General features: G+C 41.8%; 1 protein-coding gene across 4 annotated transcripts in view; it reads left to right on the forward strand.

The window, feature by feature from the left end:
* acsf3 (acyl-CoA synthetase family member 3) overlaps positions 1–21,839 on the forward strand; it is a 43,645-nt gene extending 21,806 nt beyond the window's left edge. For 2 of the 4 annotated variants that reach the window (XM_037755184.1, XM_037755194.1), the window contains exons 8-10: positions 12,713–12,847; positions 13,057–13,168; positions 16,127–17,156. In XM_037755184.1, coding sequence (XP_037611112.1) covers positions 12,713–12,847; positions 13,057–13,168; positions 16,127–16,241 — 362 coding nt within the window. In that variant the 3' untranslated portion in view covers positions 16,242–17,156. Of the gene's footprint in view, positions 1–12,712; positions 12,848–13,056; positions 13,169–16,126; positions 17,157–18,489; positions 20,900–21,709 lie in introns of those variants that run through there. The other 2 variants (XM_037755216.1, XM_037755205.1) reach the window with 2 other exon arrangements.
* Positions 21,840–26,692: the final 4,853 nt, after the last annotated feature.

Genomic DNA, 26,692 nt, shown 5'->3' on the forward strand with positions numbered 1-26,692 from the left:
CTCCTTGCACTTAACCCTCTCCTTAGCTTCCCACCTTCCCTCTCTCACGCTCTTACCCTTTTTACCCTCACACCTGCTCCTTGTTTCACACTCCACCTTTTCTCTCTAACACTCTGTGTCATCCTCACGCTCCATCTCTGACTTGCTAACTCTTGCTTGTCACCTTCCCACGGAGCTTTCTGTGTCACACTATTTCTACATTGTCCAGGATTTGACCTTCGGGTCATTGAGGGAAAATGAAAGGTGTTCAGCAGTAGAGTGTTTTTCAGGGATCTGACTAGGATGTAAAATGATTAACTTGAATTGCAAATAAGACGATAATGCAGTAAGATACACATACCATATTAAACACACTAACTTGACCACAGAGAAGTGTTTAAGGGACTTCCCTGCTCTAAATTGTGTCTCCTAAGCACCCTCTACTCTCAGACTGCAACCCTCCATCAGTCTGCCAGTTGTAGTGAAGGAGGCAGGAATTATAGGCTGCCTTAGAGACTCAAGCCAGGGGAAGAAGTCCAACTTGTCATTTATCAAACTAGCTTCTGGCTTGAGTGCAATACCAGCATTTTAGCTTTTAAAAAGATAGCCCCCTAAGTTTAAAAACATCTGATGACACTTTTGACATTTAAGATCTACTGGACACAAAGTTAAGGTACAATAGAAGTAACAGTGTTTGACAGGTACATTAGGTTTAATATGCTTCATTACACAGATTATTTAAAAAACACATGTAAAAAAAGAGAAGGTTAAAATATTGTTCTATCATTTGTAGTTTTAAAACCCAGCAGTCTGCAGCATATTCTCAATGAGCTTCAACAAAGAGTAGCTTGACGCTGCAATTTTAATGAATCTTCAGTGAAATAATAGTCAAGTTTCTATACAACTGTTGCGCAAATTTAACCAAATTTCCGGAAAATTGACAAAAGTAATTGTGTATGTTTCCATCCAGTACTTATATGCGATCATTAGGAGTTAGGCGCATCGAGATAAAGAGCTAGTGGCGCCAGTCGGGTACCGATGAACCATTGCAGAAGAAGAGGGCGTATTGAGATGCCATAATTAAAAGAGTGGGGGATGGTTCATTTTGAGGAAGGTCACAGTCTCCTCATCGCTCCACACAGATCGGATGTTTTTCATCTCCGCTGTGGAACTGAAGCGTCAGTGGACGTTTAAGCCACATGCTTCATGTACTTCATTATTTATTCGCTATTTAAGTCTGTTTCCATTTCACACATTTTCTTTTTATCAATACATCAACATTTCCACCTCAGCCAAGTATAAAAACTTATTTTGTAATGTTTTTCTGGCGTATGCTCCCTTTTTTTATGTGCAAATTGAAAATGTGCGCAAAAACAGGTTGAAGGAAATGCACTTACTGTTGCAGAAAGTCATGTTCTTCCCTGTTATCCAAAGCTAGATTGACCTAAAAACTGCATTTGTGTTAGATCAGCCAACAGAACTGCATTGAGCTGAAATATTAAAAAAAGGCAGTTGAAAATGTCTTAAGAACCATTCTGTTGGCACTGACAGAGTGAAAGATGAAGTCTGAGAAGTAAATAAAGCTTAGAGAGGAGACTGACAGGCCAATAGGAAGAGCAGACAAAGGGAGAGAGAAGAAAAGTGGAGCGTAAGAAGTGGAGAAGGAGCGTTAGAGTTTAGATCGATAAGTTCTCAGCTGGCCAGAGGTGTCTTCTCCAGTGCAAGCGGGTGTTGCGTATAGCATGACTGGCAGCTCTATAGGGAAGCTGTCACCTTCTCCGGAGTGCTCTCTCTTTCCACTCATCTTCACCAACATCTCAGAGCACATTGATCCCCTCTCGCCTTTTTTAACCTTCTTTTTGTGCTCGTTCTGCAGTATAGTCTGTCTGCTGTCCAGAGCTGCAATATGAGTTCAGCTCAAGTTGACAAGACTGCGAGGGCTTGTGTTGGATTTGATGTACACATGTGAATAACAGCAAGTCGGAGGCAACAGAAGCGGGAAAAGAGCGACTAAAATTGGTACAGTCGATTTGGGTTTAGTCGGTGCCTTCCAACCGAGAGAGCCTGGTACTCCACCCGGGATGAATTATGATGTTCTGAAATAAATCATAAATAAATGTATGAATACATAAATTAATAAGGACTTGTGGGAAGAGAGGGAAGCTTAGGCATTAGCGATTTAGCGGAAGCTGTGTTTGTGTCTGTGTTAACCCTGCCTTATCTGATGTTTAATTATTTATTTGATTAACTTGGAGGGACTCAGAGGCAGAAAAGTTAACAAGGGGGTTAAATCTTTGTCGTTTTACCTCAGTTTCACACTCTTTAATTGCTTATTCCCAACACGTTCTCACCCCAACTCGTCACATACCGCCCCTTTGTCATACCCCTTGGCATCGCTTTAGGATTAGGCAACAAAACTACTATAGTTAGGTTTAGGAAAGAGCTTCATGGTTGGGTTTAAAACTACTACGTTTGTACAGTGACAATGAAACTGAATGTTGTGAAGACGGGACACAAACAAACTAATGACTGTAACGTGACACACGGGACACGAACAGCAGTCGTCAGCTGGATGAAAGCCTTGTGTTTGTTGGACCCATCCACCTCCCCTTTCAACCCACCCGGTGTGTCTTTTCGCTCTTTAGACTACGTCACCACACTCCCGGCGCACTTTATCAAAGCGTTTACTGTTGCCGCCGATGGGTTTACATTATAGTTAATGGAACACCCTGAGCCTCATACCTGCCTTGTGCGGTGGTAGTGAACGCTGATGACACGCCATGACAAAGCTTTGGTATTTGACGCCCTGGGAATGAGAACGGGCTGTAATTCCCATAGAACCTATTTGTGTGAGCCAATTGAATCCTGTAAGAGTCAGAATTAGCAATACATTTGTCCAGGCTTATATCATAAACACAGTGTATGTTGCTGCATTTCAGTCTCAGACGTTTCATTTGACAAAAATGCATTTGATTGAGAATGTGTGTGCGCGCCCTCTTGTTAAATCGTATGTGTTTGTCTGTCTGTGTCTGCTTGTGTGCGACTGAGAGAGAGAGATGTAACCCCAGCTGTAAAGGTGAGCTTCAGGTCTGCAGGGTGAATTCTCCACAGACAGACAGACAAACACAAGTGTGGCTCATGTCCTGCAGAGCCATCACTAGTCATTTGTGCATCGCTCTCTTGCTCCCAGCTGTGCTCTCCTCTTCCCTGCCTCCATCCCTCTCTGTGCTCACAATGTCATATTTCACCCCGAGTCACATTGTGTCCTCTTAACTCCCAATGTCAGAGCTCCCTGTGGGATTCACCAACACCCCCACGCTCCCAGCGCTTTGTTCAAACCAGCCTTCCCTGTAACATTTACAGCCAAGGTGTCAACACACGGTGGTCTGGGTTTTATTAACGCCAGTTGCAGGTACATGTAGTTAAACGCCGCTTCATGTGAGCCTCTAAACTCCAGGAGTGTTTGGCAAACTGGTGAGGCAGCTGCCACTTTGTTCTCTGTATATTTTCCTGCAGAAAACATTTTAAAAAAGACAATTGTGTGAGGGAAGAAAAACTTGTATTTACACTTCCAAAAGCAAAACTAATTTGGGTTTTGAAATCTGCTTTGCTCAGTGTTCAGGCTATATAATCAACGTCTGTTCTCCGGAGTCGATGTGTCTTGGTTGACTATCAGATTTGTGTGATTCAGTGCAGAGAAGGAGCATGTAAACGGCAGTTAAGTAGTTTGCTTGATGAACATGGCAGATCTAAGACAGACATCAATCCTCAAGTTCAGCTTGTTATCTGCTGGTGGAGAAGCAACCCGGCAAGGAATATAATCAGCAACACGAATATAAAGCAATTCAAGCTCCTTTAATTGCATTATATTAAACAAATTAGATCACTCATCCAAGTGCAAAGTGCTTTCTTGTACGATATTAATTACTAAAAAAAGAGCTGTGACAAAAGTTAAGGATGATAAATAATGTCAGAGCTGAGATTTCACTGCTTGGCTGTCTGTTATTTATCCTCATTAACTCTTCCATCTAGGCATCGGGGCTTTAATGTGGAACATTAATATTCATATATGCTAAGTGTTTACAGTCAGTCTGAGAAGAGGCACGACTCACATCTTTTGTGCAGATAAGGCTCTCCTCTCCACGGTGATGGAGGACACTCAGCTTTAACCCGCTGTGTGAGAGTTCAGGTCGTGTCGAACGTGGTGAAAGACTGCGACTCCACTTGTACCTTCTCGCAGAGGAGAAGCATCTCCTCATCGGGCTCACTGTAAACACTTCAGTGATGCTAGTGCAGAGACATGTATAAACACAACACGGCTGTCAAATAACAGTATAATAATAAAACAGGAAAAACACTTTTGTGTTTCGGTTGATGATCGGTATTTTTTGAAACTATCCAGTGGGTTTCAAAAAGTCTGTATCAGCATGCCTAGATGTCTGCAGAGATGGTATACAGAAGACTACACTGTAAATTAAAATACAGTTATCGCCTACACAGAAAGAGAGACTCAGTAAAGATGTACAATATGTGGACTACACGCTGAAAAACAGACTCTGAATTTATAGTTTGGTATCGCCTTAAACATTTGAATATGGAACCTGGTTTTACAGAAGTTATATGACAAGTTAAAAGACGAAGCCTGAAGAAGTATAAATCACTCACTGTGCTGTAGGCTCGTTTTGTTGCTAACTTTGACCTGTAAAACCCTTAAAACATTTACATTATGGAAATAATCTTGACTTGATTTGACCTCTACAGTGTCTAGTGTAGCTATGGCAACACCTTTACACAGAAATGTACTTCAGGCTTAAAAAAAAGGTGTTTTTCAGTCAAAAATAATTTTGTAAAATTTCAAATGCTGTGAAAGAAAAACAAGAGTTAATGAGGATTTCACATGACAACAATGTATAATACAAGTTATAACTTCATTCATCCCCAAAAAGAAAATGTGTAAAGAAGCTGATTAGTATAAGGAAGAGACCCAACTGCTTTGTAAAGTTGTGAAGGGAATAAAATTACTAATTAAACTTAAAATTTCAAGTCATCTACTGTATGTGTGTGCCGATATGTGTTTGCATATAGACTTTTAATTCCTTTGCTAATTATGGCAATTTCACACAAATGTCTGAAGTGATGACATTTTGGACAGACATGGATGTAAACTGCAACTTGAACGGTTGGCAGAGGCATATAACCGCAAGATGGTAATTTTAGTTTTAAACTGCTGCAGTTGTGCAGTAAGTCAAAGCCAGAATAAGATGATAATGTGAATGTTGACATGTTTTCATTTTATCACAAAGTGTAGCACTTTACAGGAGGCTGTAAAGTGCTACGCAAAAATACAAGTACATGGTACTTAGATCAAGGGCAGACTCAAATCACATTCAATTATAACCACTCATATAACACATATTTCAGTTACAGCAGGAATCTGTTATGGAGCTGGAAGGTCAGGACAAACTAATAGATGACTTCTGTCACCTCCACAAAAATAACTGTTTTTTTGTGCATTTTTTAGTCGCCTCTCTCCGTCCTCGACAACCTCCAGCAGCAACGCTAGTGGCAGACAGGCTGAAGTGTTTTTGTGATGTTGGCCTTTGTCAGATGTCACACTCTGCCCTTTTCTTTCACACACTTTTTGTCTATAGGCAAAGAAACATGTCCAGACTACTGTATGTGTGTCTGTGTGGTTTTGAATAGCTGTGTGGACCAAGGCCTCTACACATTTTTCCAAGGCACATATGCGCAACCAATCCGAAATAAATGAAGGACAGCAATGAATGATTCGGGGAAAGCATTGAAATTAGCCCATAGCTATTTTTGAATCTTGTCAAATCACAGTTCACATTTTTTCTGAGGCAACAGAAATGGTACGATCACTGTGGATGGAGCCCCCATGCTGCTCCCCTGCCAGCTCTGAGAGTTTGATGAGTGGGTGCCGGGGGAGAGAGGCAAACAGTTTGTTTGACGGGGAAAGCGCCAACAGCCAGAGGGATCTTACCTGCATCACATGTAGTCATGTAACTAAATATCAAATAGACTTTGCATAGTCAAAACTGTGTTAAATATATTGGCATACATCAGCATGTGTTTTGTGTTATTTTGTGGTTAGAAATTTGGTTTGTGTGGTGTCCGTTCGGAGCCCGTGCTCGTACGGAACAAGCTGATTGCTTGGTCCCCAGAAGTTCTGCTTGCAGCGTTGTCGACAACAGCGGTATGGCTGCTTGTACATTCCAAGTGTGAAATTGATTGGATGAACGGTTTTCGAGATATGCAAAGAGCAGTCATACATACATACATATACAGACAGAGGTCCCTCCCTGTATAGATAGATGATCTTGTTACATCGCCACTCATTGGCCAAATGGCTCCAAATTTGTTCACTCAGACATCATATCTACACATGTCCACCAAATGTGGTTGCAATAGCACAAAGCGTTCAGGAGATGTGACATTTTTAATAATATAAGCCCTGCCCACCGCATTTGAGCAAACTTTGAGGGCCAGCTAAAGGAAAACTGTAAATACAAAAATGTAACTTTTTCTGGCTTTGTCCAGAGATCTTGTGAACCAAATGTTGTAACAATTGCTCAAAATTTGTTGGAGGAGTAGCAAAAAAATCTGATTTGGACGTTATTCAAAATGCCAGACGCAAATGGGAGAGGCTTATATGGATTGATTTGCCAGGACCCAGAAAATCTAGGAAAGAAGAATTTTGTTTATTCTTATGCTTATGGTTAAAAAAAAACCTTCAGCCAGTTTTACTTCCTGTTTTTTGGTTAACGTTCTTTTCTCAAACAGAGAATGGGGGTGTGGTTAATAGTCCGACGTCTTTCATTACCATGGCAACCAGATTGCATCATCATAGATCAGTTCAGATGAAACCAGTTTTAGATGAATTTACTGTTTATCAGACCACAAATGAAACAAGAATTAGCGCAACACACCGACTCTAACTCGCTCTCTTTTTTTACCGTCTACTGCTGGTGAGGCGGCCGTTTGGCTGCTGCTGCACCGAGGAACCGCACCGCCGCCCAAAGCGCACGGGAGGACAGTTTGAAATGCTGTTTCAGGACGTTTTGGAGGTGCACCGTCCGCTCTCGCCTCAGCTCCTGCACTGACACTGCACCGTGATTAATCTATTTCTCTAACGGGACTTTTCTCTGGTTTTATTTTCGGGCTGAAAGTTTTGCACTGTCTGTCTTTCCTCCAGTATTGGCTGCTTTCCGTTAATTTAAAATTAAAAAATTAATTAAAATTAAGTTATTTGTCAAAAACATTTTGGCAAATTGTGGCTAATCAACTTAGTCAGGAAATGACTCAAATAAATTTGGAATATCATAGAAATGCCAAAATACACAAGAGGGGGACTTTAAAACATTACAGGCCAAAAGGTAACTTTCATTGTTACAGCGCCACCATCTGGCCAAAGTGCACCACATTCGACACTGCACTTCCTTGCCAGCAGTTCACCCACCAAGTGTGAAGTAGATTAGATCAGCGGTTCCCGAGATATGTGAAGGACAGACAGCTATTCTTCCATTTATAGTTAAATATTACCTTCCAGTTACAGTAAAAGATAATATATGTGGCTGTATTATGCAGTAAGGAGGCGACATGTTGTATAATGTATTTTGCTTTTACATTTTCAGAGTTACCTTTACAGCTGGTCCCCTCTCATTGCAGACAATTCATAATTCTCCTCCTCCTCTCCTGTTATCCCTGGAGTTTGTTCAACGTTATATGCTTGGTTTACCATTGAAACTGTCAAGAATGACACCGATGTCGACTTCTTTGAGTAGCCAGAAATATGTCAGCAGGAATGAAGGCCAATCCAAAAGAGTTCTGCTAAAATGCCACACTCCAGCAGAAATTCCTCTTAAGGCAATTTTGTGTTACTCTGAAAAGATGCTGCAGCTGGAATTTTAAAAACTGTTGATAACACACTTCTCTGCAGTGTTGTTTTTCCTGTTAAGAAAATTATAATTAATGGCTTGAAATAATTTGCTGTTCATTTTAAGAAATTTAAATTGCGCTGTAACAGGATGAATTTTTCTGCAGAGCCAGCTAATGTCTTGTTTTCTGAAAGACATGATGGAAGTTTCCTCTCCCCTCCATCCTCCAGTTAAAGTCTTGATCTGTTTTTATTTCTTTTTTTTTTCCACACTGTGTGCCTTCACTTTCTTTAATGCCTCAGAATGAGATGAAAGCCCAGTGCAATTAGGCTTCTTATCGTTTTAATTAAGAAAGCCATTCGGCCATATCTGCCTCCGACGCCATAACACATAATGGCAGAGAGTCTCTGATGCCTGAAGTAGTGTTTGTGTGCGTGTGTGTGTGTGTGTGTACGTATGTACCGTGTGTGCACATACAGCATGTATGTGTGTACGTGTACTAGCTTGTGTGTATGTGTGCGTCCTAGTAACACAGTTCCCAACAATCTCTCTCTCTCCCGCCCTTCTTCCCTCTTTTATCAGTCTGTGTTCTCCAATCACTATTCCCACTTGTGCCTCACTCCAAACATGCTGTTCTTTCCCTCGTTATTTCCTCCTCCTCAAAGAGACAAGGTCAAAGAGTCCTGTAGAACTACTTCAAACTCGATTCAAGTATGTTGTCTTGAGTGTTTCTTTTCAACCCTTTTGTCAAACATTGGGCCTCATTAATAATGCCGTTTCCTTCTTCTACACTTAGATATTTGCAGCCAAATGGACTTATTTTAGGGTATTTTTATTATTTTCAGCTCATAAAAACACACAGGCTCTCATCAAATAGAGCGTGTTTTGCTGGTGGAAAACGCGAGGTGCACTGCCTATTTGTTGCCCAATTAGACAGAGCGTTTTTTACAGTTTGCTGTGTCTTTTTATTTTATATTATTGCTAGGTAACCACTGAAAGAGTGCTAACGTTACCTTACTACAAACCAAGAACTGTACGCTACCCAAATAGTACAGTTTAAATTAAAGGTCCCATATTGTTAAAAGTGAGATTTTCATGTCTTTTCTATTATAAAGCAGGTTTAAGTGCTATGTAAATACTATGAAAGTATCAACGCTCAATCCATGCAGGAATACACACAGTATTCAGAAACTGTGCCTTCAAAACAAGCTGTCAGGATTTCTGTGATTTTGTGATGTCACAAAATAAAATATTTAGACCATTTCACAGTTTCAAACATGAACATTCTAAATGTGTCCCAGTTTATTTCCAGTTGCAGTTTATGTGAATGATATCAGCTGACAGGAAGTAAACATGGACCCAAGCTGTTGCCTAGCAACATAATTCCATTGCCATTCCATTGAAATGCACTAAAATAGAGAGTTTCAGACAGAGGGTAATATGAAGAAATAGTGTTTTTTGCACATTACTGCATGTAAACATGTTCTTGTAAAAACAAAAATACACGTATGAACCTGAAAATTAGTATAAAATGGGACCTTTAATGAAAACAACTTACCCGAAATCTGAAGTACCGCACTAATTTGGCGCCTGCTGTTTTCTGTTCAGATCATGGTAACTATGGTTGGTAAAGTCATGGGTATTCAGCATAAGTCACCGTAATGAGAAAAAAAACGCTAATGACGTCGGGCGCTTTTCCGCTCTGAGTTGAATATTTTTCAACTCGAGGCGTTCAGGGCACTCAAAAACTCAGCAACGCAAAAGCAGCGCGCAAAAAAAACGCTTCACTCTCATTGAATACAATTTTAAAAAGCCGCCCCAGGCTGCTAAAACGTGCTCTGTCTGATCGGGCCCTAACAGCTTATCAATGTGCATGTAAACTGCTCTTTTCCCCATATCTATTTGCATAAGATGAGAGAGCTACATAGCTGTAACCAAATTATTCCTACAGTTTATTTTCCTTTTTCCCCCTCTACCCAAAGAGGAGGAGAGTAGGGGAAACTGCTACTACCCTTTTAGTGGTGTTAACACCCAATCAAGCTCCTCTTCTCCCTCCCTTTGCTCTCTCCCCCCCTCTCCCTCCATCTTCCCTCTCCTCCCCCGTTACCCCGGCCTATCAGTGCGGAGCAGTGGTCTGTGAAGAAATTCCCAATATCTAAATTTACACACTGTATCAATCTTGTTTAATAGACTGGAAAGCTTATAGCCGCCGTGGCAAGCCGGCAGAGAGGGCAGCGGTGATAAATTGTCGGTGTGCAGGCGACAGCCGCCCGTGATGTATAATGAAATATTTATGATTTATCCCAGCTAATAAACTGAAATGAAGTGCGTGATGTATGGGAACAGATGGGCCCTCTATTGATGCTGAAGCAGAGAGGCAAGAGGGGGAAGAAGAGACAGGGGGAGATAGGTGGAGAGAAGGAAGCAGGAGATGTGATGAGAGATGCTCCAGAGGCACTGAGGAAAAAAATGGAGGGCAAGGATGAAACCAACAAATAAAAAAAAATATAGGCGTATGTGTTCGGCTGACACTGAGAGAGTGGACAAAAATGTAAGATGGATAGGGGGATACAGGGTTAGAGTAGAGAACAAATGAGATTAAATGATGAAGTAGAGGACAGACGGAAGATGGCAGTAAAAACAGACCACCATCCAAATATAATCCTTCTCCTAAAATGCTTCGTGGTGTTGATTCTGGGTGAGGCAGGGCCGGATGCTTTTCTCTTATTGAGTCCATATATCTGGTGTAAACACACACAGCTTAACCTGGTGGAAATGCTCTTAGCAGGGCTGTACCCAGGGTTTGAGAAATGCTGAGGAGACGAGTCCTAAGTCTCCCAGTTCAACCCCACCCCTCCTAAGAAATAAAGGAGTAGTTCAACATTTAGGGAAATACACTAGTTAGATGAAAATATTAATACTGCAGTGTACTACGCAAAATGGCGAACTATTCCTTTTATAGCAATCAACCAAAACAGTTTTTATTAGTTTTCTTAGTATTTTATTATCTGTATAGTATTGTAGAGTAGTTCTTGTATTTTATTGCATTTTCTATATTAATTCAACCATTAAATTATAATTTCTGTAAATTCCATCTCCCTGTACCATGGTCTTAATGTTTCTCCACAATGCCAGGTATTGAATTATTCTAATTGTTTGGTGTAAAAAAAAAAAATGTATATCTGAAGAGGGTCTATAACATAATATTCTAGTGTGAATCAGGGTTATTATAGTAAACTAAAACTGAAATTAAAATGAATCAAGCAGTGAACAAAATATTTTTTGGGAAAACTGAAACTAAATAAAAACTATATCCTTTTAAGAAAAACTAAAACTAAACTGAAAAGCTATTGCCTGGTTAAAAAACGAATCAAAATAAAATAAAAATGAACATATTAACTCCAGTTTTTTATTTTTAGCTATAATATATCACTAACGAAAAAAGGAGACGGCATAAATTTCCCTCAACTCTGGACATTGAACCACAGAAATTGAACAGACTTGACCTTCCAGGAGAGGACGCTATGCTGCAACTGCTTCACTAACATAGTGCGAAGATTTAAACATTATGGACATTCCTACACAGTTCTCCGACCGTGTATTTTGTATGTATATAGCTACATAATTCTTCTCTAGCAAACACACTCTGAAAACTAACTAAAACTAAATTAGAATGAAATCGAAGAGTCAAAGCTAAAATAACACAGAAACTAATAGGAAATTCAAAACTATTATAACCTTGGTGTGCACAAGTTTGTTTTTATTTGCATTACTAAGTATAAAAATGGTCATATTTAAGGATATTCACCCCAAAAAAATACATCACAATTAGTCTTAAAACCTCATTGTGTATATTTGTGTGTAATTGTGGAGTGTACATTTTTCCTCATCCATCCTACGGATGAAGTGTCCTCAGTTGTAATGTAGCTACAGCCGTGGATCTTATCCCTGACCTTTGTTGACCTCTCAGTCCATCACCTATATTCAACCCTCCAACCTTAACCACAGCAATCCGCTTAACCTCATCACAGCGTCTCTCTCTCTCTCACACACACACACACACACACACACACACACACATTCCCTCCTCGGTCCCAGCTGTGGACGCACCACCTGTAATAATCCAGAAGGACACCTTCCTGTTCCTGCTTGTCCTCTCTCCGCTCCTTCCCTCCTCTGTCCATTTTTCTCCCACTCCGTCTCTCTCCACTCATCCATACTGACCCATTTCCTCTGCTCGTCATCCCCAGGCCCAGCTGAGCCCCTCATCCCACATACTCTACTCATCCTCCCCCACACCTGTCCCCCAGACACCTATGGGTGTGTGTGTGTGGAGGGTGTATGTCTGGAGGATGATGTGGAAGGGGGTCTTAAACACTCATCCATCCACTGTACTCTGACTTTCTCTGTCTCAAACAAACACACACACACGTTTGCTTACCCTACATTCCTTGTATCTAGTCATAAAGGTGATGTGAATGTTACTTCTATATGCTGGTTTTATAGTTCAGTTTAATTGTTTTTTTACCCAGATTTTCCCACGCAAACCCAAAAGTTATTGCAAAAACCATTTCATTGCAATTATAATAAATTAGGTTGTCTTGTGGCAAGCGCTGCTCAGAATATGCTTCAAGTAATGAAGATGATTGTGCACCATCAATGTAACTAAAAAAAACAGTAAATGGTCAAACTACGGGGCATTTGGCTGCAAGTTATAAATTCACAATTTATTTTTCAATCTATCTGTTTTCTAACCTGCTCATAAACAAACAAAAAAACTTTCCTTTCTTAATTAATTTATACTGCCTCTCTCCTTGTATGGACGTGTCTTTCAGGAGACACCGCGGTCTTTAAAGACGGTGTGTATTGGATCTTGGGCCGCAGCAGTGTGGACATCATCAAGAGTGGTGGCTACAAGATCAGTGCACTCGAGGTGGAGCGTCACCTACTGGCTCATCCAGACATCATAGGTAAGAGTGCTGTCTGTTTAGTCTGTTAGTAAAAGGATAGGAATGCATTTGTCTTTGTATTGGCTCTGTTCTGTGAGTGTCAAGGAATTTTCAGATTGTTCACATCAATATTAGGTCAACACTTAGAGGACTTGTAGCCCTTTTAAAACAGAGTTTTAGAATTGGAAACTTAACAACATGTCTGCCTTGTGTCATTTTTAACCTTGCAGATGTGGCTGTGATCGGGGCCCCAGATGCCACATGGGGTCAGAAAGTCACTGCAGTGGTGCAGCTGAAGAACGGGCAGAGTATGACCCTGCCAGAGCTGAAGACCTGGGCAAGGTACTGTGACTTTCAGCTCGATAATCTTTCCTTAGTAGACACTGCCTGTTGGTTAGCTCTCTGATTAAATTTGAGTCTTATACTTGCTTTTCGGAATGATGCTAAAGTCATGCCACAGTTTGATATAGGCATGTTATCGTTTTTTCCTCTGTGGAGGCTACAGGATTAGTGTGGGCTCCAGTTTTTTTTGCTCACAGACCTTAAAGTGGGGAAGATGCTTCCAAACACAGGGGTACAAACCTGCATCCTTCAGTCTAAGGTTGGGCTCAGATAGACAACAGCACTGCATGAAAAATCACAACCCCTTTATTCACTTCCGGCAAAAAGATGACGAGTGGCCCGGCAAAAAAGTTGAACCTGGCTCAACTTTTGCAGCATTTCTGGTAGAAGTAGAGTTTATAAAATTACTTTGTAAAATCCTTTCTCACAGTTTTGTAAACTTTGCGGCAGCAGGTGGCCTCCAGCCCGTACCACCAGCGGAGACTGTGACCTGAATAACTTGCAACCAATCCACCGTCCTGAATTCACAAAAACAAAACACAAAAAGAGCACCATATCCATATTACTACAAAGGCGTGTGCTGACCCTGTCTTGGTTAAATCTTATTACGCTGATTCAAGAAGACAATTTCCACGGCTCTTTGTCAGTCTTGTGGTAAACAAATGAAGGCTCCTAATGCAGACTCTGCAGTTCAGCACACACGTCCCCAGTGACCGGCCCTGAAGTCCGCAGATCAATAGGAAGGGATGTGAGAGAAAGAGAGGCCAGAGATGGACTAATGAGGAGAGCTGAAGGAAAGACAGGAGATGAAAAAGAGGAAGATGTGGAGGAAGCGAACAAATGATTGTTACGGAGGGCTTTGTCTTACGTGCTAACAGTTTTTTTTCCTGCCCTTTCTAAATGTCAGTGGAGTTTATTTTGTCTAACGCAGACAGTTGGTGGTGACATGCAGCCCTTCGCTTTGGAGTGACTGAAGGCACAAACAAACTTACCAACCCTCCCAATTTTCCCAGGAGACTCCCGTTTTTCATTGCCCTCTCCCAGTTTCCTCCCGGGGTCACAATTATCCTTTTCCTTTTCATTATCTAAACTGGTTTCTGGCACTGTACAGCGTGTATAAGTCCTACTGTTTCGTCCCGGACGGCAATAGAGCTACACCTGTGTCTTTTCCCGGCGGAGGAGAGCTGCTCGCGTCACCGCGGCGCGGTTTGAGCTGCGCTCACCTCACATCACAGCAAAGTTATCGTGGTACGGTGCAAGCCAGTGGAAATAAGAGCACAGTTATCGCGTTTTGTCTGAAAGGGCCTTCAGTGAGCGAGTGACAGAGAGAGAAATGGAGAGTACTAAGAGAAATAAATACTGAAGCAGGGACAATAAATAAATGAATGAATGAAATTGATGAATATAAATTTATTCCAGAGATTCCTGTCAGAGGGGCGAATTATTCAGTTTTCTTTCCTGAGAATTTAAAGTAAATACAAAAGTAGGCCTATTTAACAAATAACACTGTTGCAGTGTACTTATTATTTTGTTATTTTCAGTCTTTAAAAGTCACATAAATGCAGGAAACAAAGTCTCTGAAACTAAACTAAACTTTCTTGGGGATGACACCCAGATCCCCCACTTTGGTTTTGAAATCCTCCCTTTTTTTGAGGTCTCAAGGTTCACACTCCTCTTCTTTTTTTTTTTTCCTTCTCTTTTACTCACCCTCTACAAAGAATTTTGTTTATTTTGTTTGTCCACTTTTTTCGTCCCTTTCCCACCATCTGTTTTTGTCTTCTACACTGTCTTTCTACTACCCACCACGATCATTTATTCACATCTCTGAATTCTGTACGAGTGTATTTTGTGTGTGTGTGTGTGTGTCACGGCTGTGGGCCCCATATGGTGTGGGGGTTTTAGATCCCACTGCTGTGGCCTGCTGGTCCAGCATGGTGGATTACTACTGCTGCTTGTGACCCAGGTTAACACACACTTGCACACACACACACACACACACACACACACACACACACACACACTTACACACACTGTGTTTGCAGCCAGGGGTGCTGCCATCGGACAGGCAGTGCCAGCACACAGCCCACCGCTGAGGCCAGGGCGTAGGGGGGAGAGCGAGAGGGAGATAAAATGAGACATAAACAAGTAGATGGATGCTCACTCTTCAGTGCCCTGGCTTCAGCTGTCAGTCTGAATCTCTATCACACCCTCTGCAAACCCCACACTGCCTTGAACACACACACACACACACACACACACACAAACAAACGCACACTGCCCCGGAGAAATTGGTGACACGAGCGAGCCCCATTACAGAGATGTGTATGTATGCACATATACTCACTCACACTTTACTCACTGAGTCAGAGAGACGGAGACATCTGCTGAGAGGAGTGTTTGATGGCAGCAGTATGAGTCATTATGCTCACTCGCACCACAAGCATGCACACACACACACACACACACACACACGCAAACACACACGCAAACAAACAAACAAACTAGGTTAGAAGATAATAGAAAAAGCTCCAGGCTTCAAGACTTGACGTAACAACCGTGCACTCAAACCCGAAAAAATAAAACACTTTTAATTATCCCAGCCTTCTGTTTTTCTTTTTATTATTTGTTTTTTTTTTTATTTCATCTCACAGTGATTATATTGTTTTGTACGAAGGGAATTGTCTGTGTCTGGAAGGCGAATTGGGGATATTAGGGAGGAGAGCTGCAGAGTGTATGAAGGACATTTCTTTTCTTATCTCGACTACTCTGCCACAGGGCTAGCCTTTGTTTTGCAATTGTTTTCTGTTGTTGTTGTTTTTCTTTGTCGTTGCATATGCGCGTGTGCATATTCCCATCCATGTGTGCACATTGATCAGTGTTGTGTGCATGCCTGTCTGTGTTTATCTTCCTCTCTGCAGTAAACAGTCTTCGGTGTATTAACATCAGTGTTTATTGCAGGGAGCACATGGCGTCCTACACCATCCCCACAGGCCTGCTGCTGGTGGAGGAGATGCCAAGGAATCAGATGGGCAAGGTCAACAAGAAGGACCTCCTGCGACACTTCTTCCCATGACTGGACCGTCTCGTTGACAACATACAGGTTCCTGGAAGAACCGCAGATGTACGCCACTTCCCAGCTGTCCCCATCTGCTCTTTAGATCAGACAAACATCCCAGAAATGTTTACAGAGGAAATACAAAGTAATGAAAAAACACTTCAGGGAAAATGACTTAATCTCTGAGGTAACTTAATCACAACTATGAACACTGCTACGAAGGTAATTCTATAATATTGACTGCCAATAATGCCAAGCATTGTTTATCAGTTACTGTGCAGGAGGGGTCTCGAAATCGTCTCTTTGATATGTAATTTTTGAGGCAATATGAAACTTCACCAAGGAGACACAAGATGTGTGTCCAAATTGCAACCGAATTTATCAAGAAAAAGTCCAATGTGGCATCAGAAAGTGGTTAAGATTTACACTAACCAACATGGATGTGACCGATCTATAATATCTAAGGTTGTCAAGTGCTGTTAATTGGTAAGCAATCTAATTTGACCCACTTTTGTAGGGTTTGCAATTGTACTGGTGTCCCAGTTCCACTATACATACTGTACTACATACTAAGCAGGTTTAGAGTATGTACTGTAGTAAGTTCACATTGGAAACATGGCAAAAGAAAGTATGCTCAAAATACTCAGTATGCGGGCTAAAAGGTTTTATTTTTTGAGTGTGCTCTTAATGGACACTACTGTCCCACAATGTAATGTAGAAAGGAAATGCAGATAGTTGTGAGACAGTTCTTGGAAAACAAAAATTAAGTATACAATTTTTGCATTTTGCTTTCTGTTTGTGAAGTTAATTTGACACAGTCAAATGCAATCAGTACAGTTTGTTGATTTCCTGTATACTAATTGCAAAACAGTGTACTAAAAAGATTTAAGCTGCAGTGGGTAGAATTGGAGCAAATATGATTTAAAAAAAAAAGTTAATTTCATAAAACGGTCACTATATCCTGACAGTAGTGCATGAGACAGGTAAACTGAAAAAAAATCATGTGCCTCTGTCTCCTCCGGTGCTCCTAACGGCATCTGCAAGATTACACAGGCTGGAGGAAAACAACCAGTCAGAGCTGATCTGGAGACTGCCAGCCTGCTGCCGTCTATGAGAGCCGGCTGTCAAACACTCACAAACTCTGATCAAACGGTCAAACTCGGCAGCGCCGATCAAATATGCCTTACTGAGATGGGAACAGCTAGTTTTGTCTACTTTGATGAATAATTGCACGTACCATGATCTTTTTCATATCCGATACTGATACCTGGCACACAGGAGAAGTTTCAGTTGGTTGCAATCTACAACCTCACCGCTAGATGGCACCAGATCCTACATACTGCACCTTTAACCAACTCAACTGTTAATAATACATTTGTATGGATGCACTTTGCTTAACCTAGCTATTTAAAAACTGTGAAAGAAATATGCTGCTCCCATAAAGGAAGAAATGCATAGCCCACAACATGACTCACTTGTGCAATACTGCTGCTTCTTTTTATTTAAGCTTTTCCACACTCAGAACTTTTGGCAGCATTTTTGATTAGTCAGCACCATTCAAACGTTCAAAATTAAAATTGAAGTGCAACTTTGTGCAAGCAAAAAAAAAGAGTGTTTAGAATAACAAAGGAATTATAATTTCAGTGTAAAATACTGGATATAACTAAACACTCTATACATCAATGACAGCTGTTGACAGATAGTTTAGGCTAATGGTTCGTATCGGATTCTGCTTCCCCCCCCCCACCCCCCCCCCCCCCCCTATATCCGATCCAGTGATTTTGGCCAGTATCGGATCAATATGGACTATCGGATCGGCGCATCCCTACCATGAACAAGATGTTCAACTGTTCCAAAAAAAATGCTTAAACACAGCGGTACCTATTGGTGAAGAGTGCTTTCAGTACTGTTATTGGGATATTCTGATGTATTATTGGTGAAAAAGGTGATCTGAGAATACAAAAGGACAAATTTTGTGTTAGCGGGGTGACCAGAATCATGATGTATAATTACACCTACAGTAACCAAATAAAAGCCAATGTGGTGGTAGAACAGGAGACATAATAAACTAATGAGAACACTGTTAACGTGAGCTCCTTAGCGTTGTACACACACACTGGTGCACTTGAAAAAAAACAGATCTGAAAATGAAAAAGTTTTGTAAAATGAAAAAGTGTTTTGGAGTTATTTTGGTTTGCTACTTTTTCATAAATCACAGTGTTGTCACACTTGTTTTCTCTGTGCATGTGTGTGTGTGTCTGTGCAGCTGTGGTTACACAGGTGTGATGAGAGCCTGAAGGCGAATTCTCCAGCAAGGCACAACACCACAGCTGGATGCCCCGCACTCCATCTGACTAACCCTCTCGCTCCGCTCGCTCTTCTCACCTCTCATCCTTTCTCATCGCCGTTCCTCCAATACTTCACCTCTTCTGTCTTCATCACAAGTCAAAACAGATTGCGGTGGCACCGGGACCAACTTGACTGTGAAGACTCCTTTTGAATGAGCCCTGGCGTGTTGCCAGAATAGGCAGAGAGTGTGCGAGGAGATGAAAGAAAAAAAAAGGCACAGAGAGAGGAGCAGAAATATGAAGCAGGACTGTCGGAGAGATCGGAGCTGTAACAAGAGCTGGCTCAAGAAAGTTGATAGAAGAGAGACAGAAATGAAGAAAGTCAGCGTAGGGTTTTGAACAAGTGATATGCAAAGGATTTGGAGAGAAAAAAGGCACTAAAATTCGTTTGAGATAAACAGTCGTGATGAACAGCCAGAGAATTGAAGATGGAAAGAAACACAAGTGCAACCCCCAGCCGATACAACCTCCTGTCCACACACACATACACACTCTTGTCCGCCCACAGTCACCAGAGACCTGATTAAGAGAGCAGAGCTATCGATCTGTGGGCTGGCAGGCTAGGATGGATGAGCAGGCAGGGCTGCAGGAGCACCAGAGGACAGCTTCAGTGCCCCCAAATCCCCCCGCCGCCCCACCCAACCACCCACGCCAGACCTGGGAGTCGGCCAGGGCCACGGGCGGGAAGGCTGGAGCTGCCACGCCGAGGCTGCAGCTAGGGTCAAACAGAAAACTGAAGAGTGTAGAGCTGTTGTGCAGTAATAGATGGACTCTACTGTAGGTGTATGCGTGTGTTTAAGGGGGCACTCAGGACAGGTTCCAGTGCCTCCCTGGTGCACGAGGCTGGTGGATATTCCCCGGACTCAAGCTTGATGGAGTACTCGTGCCCTTGAACTACATCCACCTCCCTCTCTCAAACACACACACACATTCAAACACTCCCTGCCTGTGTTTGCTGGAGCATGGTGGAAGAGGTTGTCTGCAGATGGCTGCTTATTGGGCCCCAGGGTCCTGGAGGGTGGGTTATGGGGGACACCGGTGAGGTTGTGTATGTGTTGGAGACACATGGAGAGATTGGATTGAATGGCAAAGGTTTAAAAGAAGCAGGTGATGTTATAAAAAAGATGACGGGGGGGGGACTTTATATTGTCATCTTGTTTTGGTGTCTTTTTACTTTGTCACAGTTTCACTTTTAATGTAAGCCTGCCTGCACGATGATATTTATTTACTTTTCAAGACTAGTTTAGCTTCCTGTTGAGACGACGGACACATTAGGTTATAACAGGAGTCAGCTGGCGTCACGAGCTAACAGAGGATTGAAACAGTATTACATTTCAAAGTGAGATTTTTTATTACATCGAGCACACTGATTGAATGCCAGCTCATTCAATCATTGATTCATTTTCTCCACTCGCTTTTCAGAGTGGTATCCCAGCATACACCTGGTTGAAGGCAGACAGAAAAGCCTGACAGTGTGCAACTTTGTCTCAGGGCTGACAGAGACCATATGGGCAGTCAATTAGGTTGTTACAAACAGAACAAAGTACACAAGGACAGGTATGATCTATATCCATATCCATATTTTCTGAACAAAAGTTACAAAGTACTTCAGAATAAAAGCAATTAAAGAGCAACAGCTGATCTCCAGTGGTTTAACCTCCAGGGTGTCAGTACACGGTGACATCACTGTTGGGTGTGCAACAGAACCCCTCTGACCACACCCAGGAGTGATACTGCTGAAATAGTATGACATTTTAGGGAATAGTCTCATTTGCCTACTTACCAAGAATGGTATCAATCTTCTCATCTAATCGGATTATTTAAATACCAAGTAGTGAACAATTCCAAGTTTAGAGGCATAGACAGCCTCTGGAAAACCCGGTTAGCCGACCGAGAGTCTTAGGGTGCTTTCACAAGCCAACATTTAGCCCGTTTCAATGTAACTCTGTTGAACACAGGTAAACAACAGGTCAACATGAGTACGAGAGGACTGACCTGGATTCCTGTAGAGGTCCGATGTTTGCGTGACATCTGGGCCAAAGAGAACAAACAGGATAGATGATTAAAGTCCACAAAAGTAATGACGTTTATAAAATCATTCGAGATTACCTGGAGAACAAGACTCGGCCACAACCGAGTATATGGCTGTTATACAGATAGTCAGTGGTCTGTTTATACTTTCAAATACAGCGGTGCATGTCCACCAGGTCCAGCGAGGACACTAGTGGACACACTGCTCCACTCAACTGGGCGTTCAAGCGGTTGCATACCCTATCGTTGAATGCACCTGATTGGTCCCTGGTTTTCTGCTTGCCGTTTCAAACGGGAACAACATGGCAGCCTGCTCGTAAACTTTCCGTTATTCCGTCTAAACAAGCGCTAGACGGGTTGATTTGCATAAAGTTGTTGACTGTTCCCCGCCTTTTCATTTTGAAAGAGCTACGGCCAATGAGGAAACTCCAACACTCGGCCGACCAATCGTGTAACTTCATCACTCAGTCAGTAGCTCAGTGACAGACTTTTGCTTTTGCCAGGCTGGCCCTAGGTTCCAGCCAAAAAAGGGATTTATGCGCACAGTAGATCAGTGCTGAATAAGTGAACAAAAAACTTTGACAGCAATATATCAAAGTACGTGATTCCTTGCATAGAAATGGCAGCTCTCGAGACAAAATAGATATATTCGCTCCTTCGTACACACCCCTCAGCTAATTATTTTATTTATTTGGTCCGCTTTAATCTGTGCACTTGTGAAACCGAACCAGACTAAATACAAAGCAAACCAATCAATTTCACTCTGATTCGGACTCACCAAGTGGACTATGGCTTGTGAAAGCACCCCTAGGTTACTATATGGACAGAAATGTACTGACGTATTGTTTAAACATCACAATGCAGCCAATGTATGTATGTCATCAGTACAGTAATGTGCTCTCTTCTGGTGCTAGAAATAGTACTTTTTATTTTATACACTTGAACTTGTTATAATTTTGAGCAATCTCTGGCACAAGAGTTTCCTCCTTGATTAATAAAGTTTTATCTTACCTTATCTTATCTCCCTGTACTCTGAGCATTTGCATCTGGATCTGTGCATACAGTAAGTAACTTTGAAGCTCATCCTCTGTCACTCTGTTTCCACAGAGGTCCTCAGTCTGCCCGTCACTCTGCTGTGAACATGAAAGCCGTCCATCATGAATGATTCTGGAGGAGAAAGACGTTCCTCCCTCTTCCTCTTTGAACACCGACCGCATAATAAACAGGTCAGACTGAAGTAATGAGCCAAAGAAACACAGTGGCCTCTGAATTGGTAGCAGGGTACTTATACACTGCTGCCCTGTTGTACATTGCAGTCACAAATAGAAAATCAGGCTACAAATTATACAGTCAAACATTCACATGTAACAATCACAAAAGGCTTGGGGCCTGTAGCTACTTGATCAACATGACAGGCTTTATGGATGTAAGTGGGTAGTGATGGGAGGATGACAGGCTAGGCTCTTCAGCCCCAGGGACACCCTGAGTATACAGTACACACACATACAAACACACATCAGTGAATCCAGAACCCCACCAGGTCTGTGTGGGTGCGTAACCGATGCTCGTAGTGGCAGGTTGTTGTTTACATGGAGCTCATGTTTATTCTAAAGCTACTTACACCTCAGTGGCTCAGCCTCGGGCTTCGTTCCTGTGAAACTCCCGCTGACTCGCTCTCTGTTTTCTCTTTGCCTTTTTCTCTGTTGACCTTTTTCTCGCTTTCTCTCACTCTCACTCTCTTTTTTTCCTTTCTTTTCCTGCATGTCCCTCACTGCTATCTATTAATTATGTTTGTCTCATTTTCTGTGAAGTTCCACAACATGTTTTTTAAATGAAGGCGAGGACAAATCGAGCTATCCTGCTTATTTACTCTGCTGCACCACTTCTGCGTCGAATGGTGTAAAGTGACTAAGTGCAGTTTACTCAGTTTACACAATTACTGTACTGAAAGGTGGGCTGCACGGTGGTGCAGTGGTTAGTGGAGTTTGCATGTTCTCCCCGTGTTAGCGTGGGTTTTTGCCGGGTTCACCTTCCTCCACTTCCTCCCACAGTCCAAAGAAATGAAGGTAAAGTTAATTGTTGACTTGATTGTTGTGAATGTGAGCGTGAATGGTTGTCTGTCTCTATGTGACAGCCCTGCGATAGTCTGGCAACCTAGGGTGTACCCCGCCTTTGCCCAATGTCAGATGGGATTGGGTCAAGCCCCCCGCGATCATGAATATGATAAGTGGTTACGCGTGCCTTTTAGTGCATGTGAGTGCATGTGAGTTTACTCTGCACTGCGCTCATACAACGGTTACACCTGATAACGCCGTCTTGACCAACGGAGTCATCGCAGAAATGTAGCACCCACCCTCCGGTTCCCCCTCAGGTTAACACTGTTAGCTCTGTCAGCACTGTTGTCTTTGTTTAAACTGTTGGCGCTGTTAGTTTAGTCATTGTCATGTTGAGAGCCATGAAGAGGCAATAGAAATGCTCCCAATCTCGCATTTAGCACCTTTTAAGTAAAACTTTAAGGTACTTCACTTGAGTATTTCCATTTTATGCTACATTATACAGTACTTATACACTATTACATTTCAGAGGGAGATATTGTCCTTTTTAATCCACTACATTAATCTGGGAGTTACTTTTCAGATTAAGATTTTACATAGAAAACATATGATCTCCTTATTACATATGATGCACAGTGTTATAGATTAAACTACCCAACAGTATATGAAGTAGTAAGAATTAGCTCCACCTCAACCATCTACAACAGCAAAATACAGCTTAGATATTAATACATCAGTTATAATGATCCAAAGATACATAAATATAAAACTAAAGGCAACTCGGTCTCACTCCCATCTCGTCAAATACCGCTGATTGGGCAGCACCCCTCGGCATCGGAAACCGGCGCACGGAGGCACCCTTTATCGACGAATCAGGCTTTCAACTAACTCTTATGTTAACCCACACGCAGCGTTATTCGACGGTCGGAGCAAGTGACGTAGTATAAATAGCATGACAGTATGATAAGGGCGGGCAGGAGAGGTGGTGGATGTGTCAAACAAACACAAGATTTTCAACCAGGAGACCGCTGTTCATGTCCCCAGTGAAACTAAGAATAACATTGACTTAAAACAAACTATGGCTCGTCGGTATTATGGTTGTGTTGCATAAACCTAACTTCCTGTAAAAACAGAAGTTTATTTTGAAAGGACACTATGCATGTAACAAGCGTATATTGACACGCCGTCCCTGGTCCGTCCAAAAGTAACATAAGAGGGTTACCGAGTGCATCGGTCTCCGACGCCGAGGGGCACTGACCAAGCGGCGGTATTTGACGAGTTGTGAGAGGAATGAGAATGTGTTGCTAAAGGGGACCCTTCTGCATAATGACTTTTGCTTAAGTGAAATTATCAACGTGCTTCAACAAGCCATTCAGATTTGGCTTCCCTTCCTATGTCACATGTTAATACCGCCCACAGCTTGAGAACTACCTTTGCAAAGGTGCGCAATATTTTTTCTCTCAAGTCAATCAAAGAAGACTCATTAAAGGCGTTAAAACAGAGCGTTTCAGACAGAGGGTGAATACAGGTATATTCAGACAGTATATGAGAAAAATAATGTGTTTTGTGAGCATGTAAACATGTTCTAGTAGAAACCCAAAATATTAGTGTGAACCTGAAAATGAGCATGACATGTCCCCTTTAAATAAATTATTTTATTACTTGTTCCACCACTGTCTGTGTCTTTGCACTTGGACACAGCTTAAAAAACTTTTTTAGAATAAGAAAAAAAAAATACAGAATCAATAGTGAATTATCATGTTCTAGCTCTCATAACTCGGCCCACTCAACAATGGAGAGAGACAAGGTCATGAGAGAATAAATAGCAGGCAGACTAGCTAATGATCTATCATCCTGGACAAGCGGCTGCACCCGAGAGCGGGCTGGCTGACAAGATCATTAATAAAAGCTGCTGGGAGAGTGATCGATCGGCTTGATGGATGATCAGAGCCACAAATACTATAAAACACCTGGATGTCAAGCCTCGTCTCTTTGAAGAGAGGGGGGGGAGGGGAGGGCCTTAAAAAAATCCCGAGCCCAACAGGGAGTCGTCAGAAGGGATCAAACCCTGACGCTCAACCTCTGTACTGTGCTGGAAAATGAATTCAGCGCTGCAGCCGCGTGTATGATTCTGTGTTCCTAGCTGTGCTGTATATCTCTGTGTCTGATGCAGTCGGTGTGTGTTGTCGTCCACAGAAGCCCAGTGTGAGAGCATCAGTGTAATTTGAGGTAGATCAGGGAGTCAGCAGGTGTCGTGCTGTACAGCCGGCTGCAGCAGTCCACCGTGGTGTAATGGGAGGTATTTATTATTGACGTGCTCCCCTCACACCATTACTGAGCTCTGTGGTGGTAATCTGTGTCTCCACTACGTATCTCCACTCCCTCCTTCATCTCTCCCTCTTTCTCGCTGCTCTATCTGTAGTATCTGCCAGTGTGTTACAGTGTCTCTTTTGTCATCCACACACACACCTTACTCAGCAGTTCATCTCGATTCCTAATCTTTTCAGCGAGAGAGAGAGAATGAGTTCAGAAGGAGTGTAGTCTCCTCGCATGGCTGCGTGTATCAATATCTGTACATTGATCTGGCCTCGCCTCTCCTCCTCCATTCGTCCAGATATAGATTGGTTTTCCCAGCAGGTATCTGTGCCTAGAATCTGACTGATGGGCGGAGAGCGTGCTGGAGGGTGTATTGAACCAGGGTGTCCCACATGCCACTAGAGTGTGTTAGACCGCTAAGCAAAAAGTACTGGGAGGAGGAAAGAGGGGGGGCGAGGTTACACTTCATACAAGTCTAAGAGGAGTGACACTCTTATCAGTTTTCTGAATCAATGCAGTGGCAAAGATAAAGGTGTGTAGGGCACCATCATTTTCACTCTCTATTATCACTTTTAGATTTATCGATTAATCGTTTAATCTGTAAAATGTCAGAAAATAGTGATAATAAAGTCAAAGCTGACAGTGTGCGACAAGAGGTAAAGTAACATACTAATTAGAGAATTAACAAACTGATTGATGAAGTAATGCAGCTCTATTTAAAAAAAGTGAAATGTTCAACGGCATATTTAGCAGTTTTGTGAGCCATTTTATTAAAAGACATAAACCATGATGAACCAGAACCTGCTACCAATGTTAGTTAAATATGCTGTCGAACTTTTCACTTAGGAAAAATGTAACGTTATAAAATGTGACTCCTCTAGATTGGATGGCGAAAAACAGACAGTAACTCTATGTAGTAACTTCTCTCCCATATCTGCAGCGGTGTTTCTGTCCATCTGTAAAGAGATACATATTCATGCGTTGAACACTAGGGGGGCATAATCTATATACTATACTGATTTACGGACACAAAAAAAAGCAAAACTGTGTGGACACGAGGCGTTAAAAGACCCAATACTAAAGTAACACAGCTACATATGAAATAAGCATTGCTTTAAACTTTTCAGAATATAGTATTAACGGTAAAAGGGGAAAAAAAAACGTGTTTTTGCCAATAATCAGCTTTCTTCTAACAACTTTTAGATGCTAAAGATAATATTATTATTTTGTTGTTACAGCAGTGTCAGCGACGTACTATACACAAATTAGTCAGCACAGTATTCAAAAATCACAGTTACAAAAAAATACAAAACAAGATTTTTAGAGAAAACATTTTTTTTTAAATAATAACATTATATGCACAATTGTGACACCAGAACATTTTAAGTAATTTGTAGTTTCCAACCCTTAAATTCATGGGATTTTTGCCAAACATTCCTACAGTATGAACCTCATGCCTTAGGAAACCTGATACTTAAGTAACACAGATTTAGCTACAGATGAAATAAGCATTGCTTTAAACTTTGAGAGTCTCTTAAGAGCCGGGAATCTAATAGTAAGCAACAAACAAACAAATTAATTTATAATAAGTATTACATCATCTGCACTCTCTGTTGTGTTCTCTGTTAATACATGAAAGCATTAACTAAACGGATAAACTGTATACAGTAAATAAATAGGGGCATAATCTGAGTTGAGGTTGCGTGTATGTGTGAGGTGA

This window comes from Sebastes umbrosus, chromosome 2 (genome assembly GCF_015220745.1).
Source record: "Sebastes umbrosus isolate fSebUmb1 chromosome 2, fSebUmb1.pri, whole genome shotgun sequence".
In the NCBI taxonomy this organism is placed as follows: domain Eukaryota; kingdom Metazoa; phylum Chordata; class Actinopteri; order Perciformes; family Sebastidae; genus Sebastes; species Sebastes umbrosus.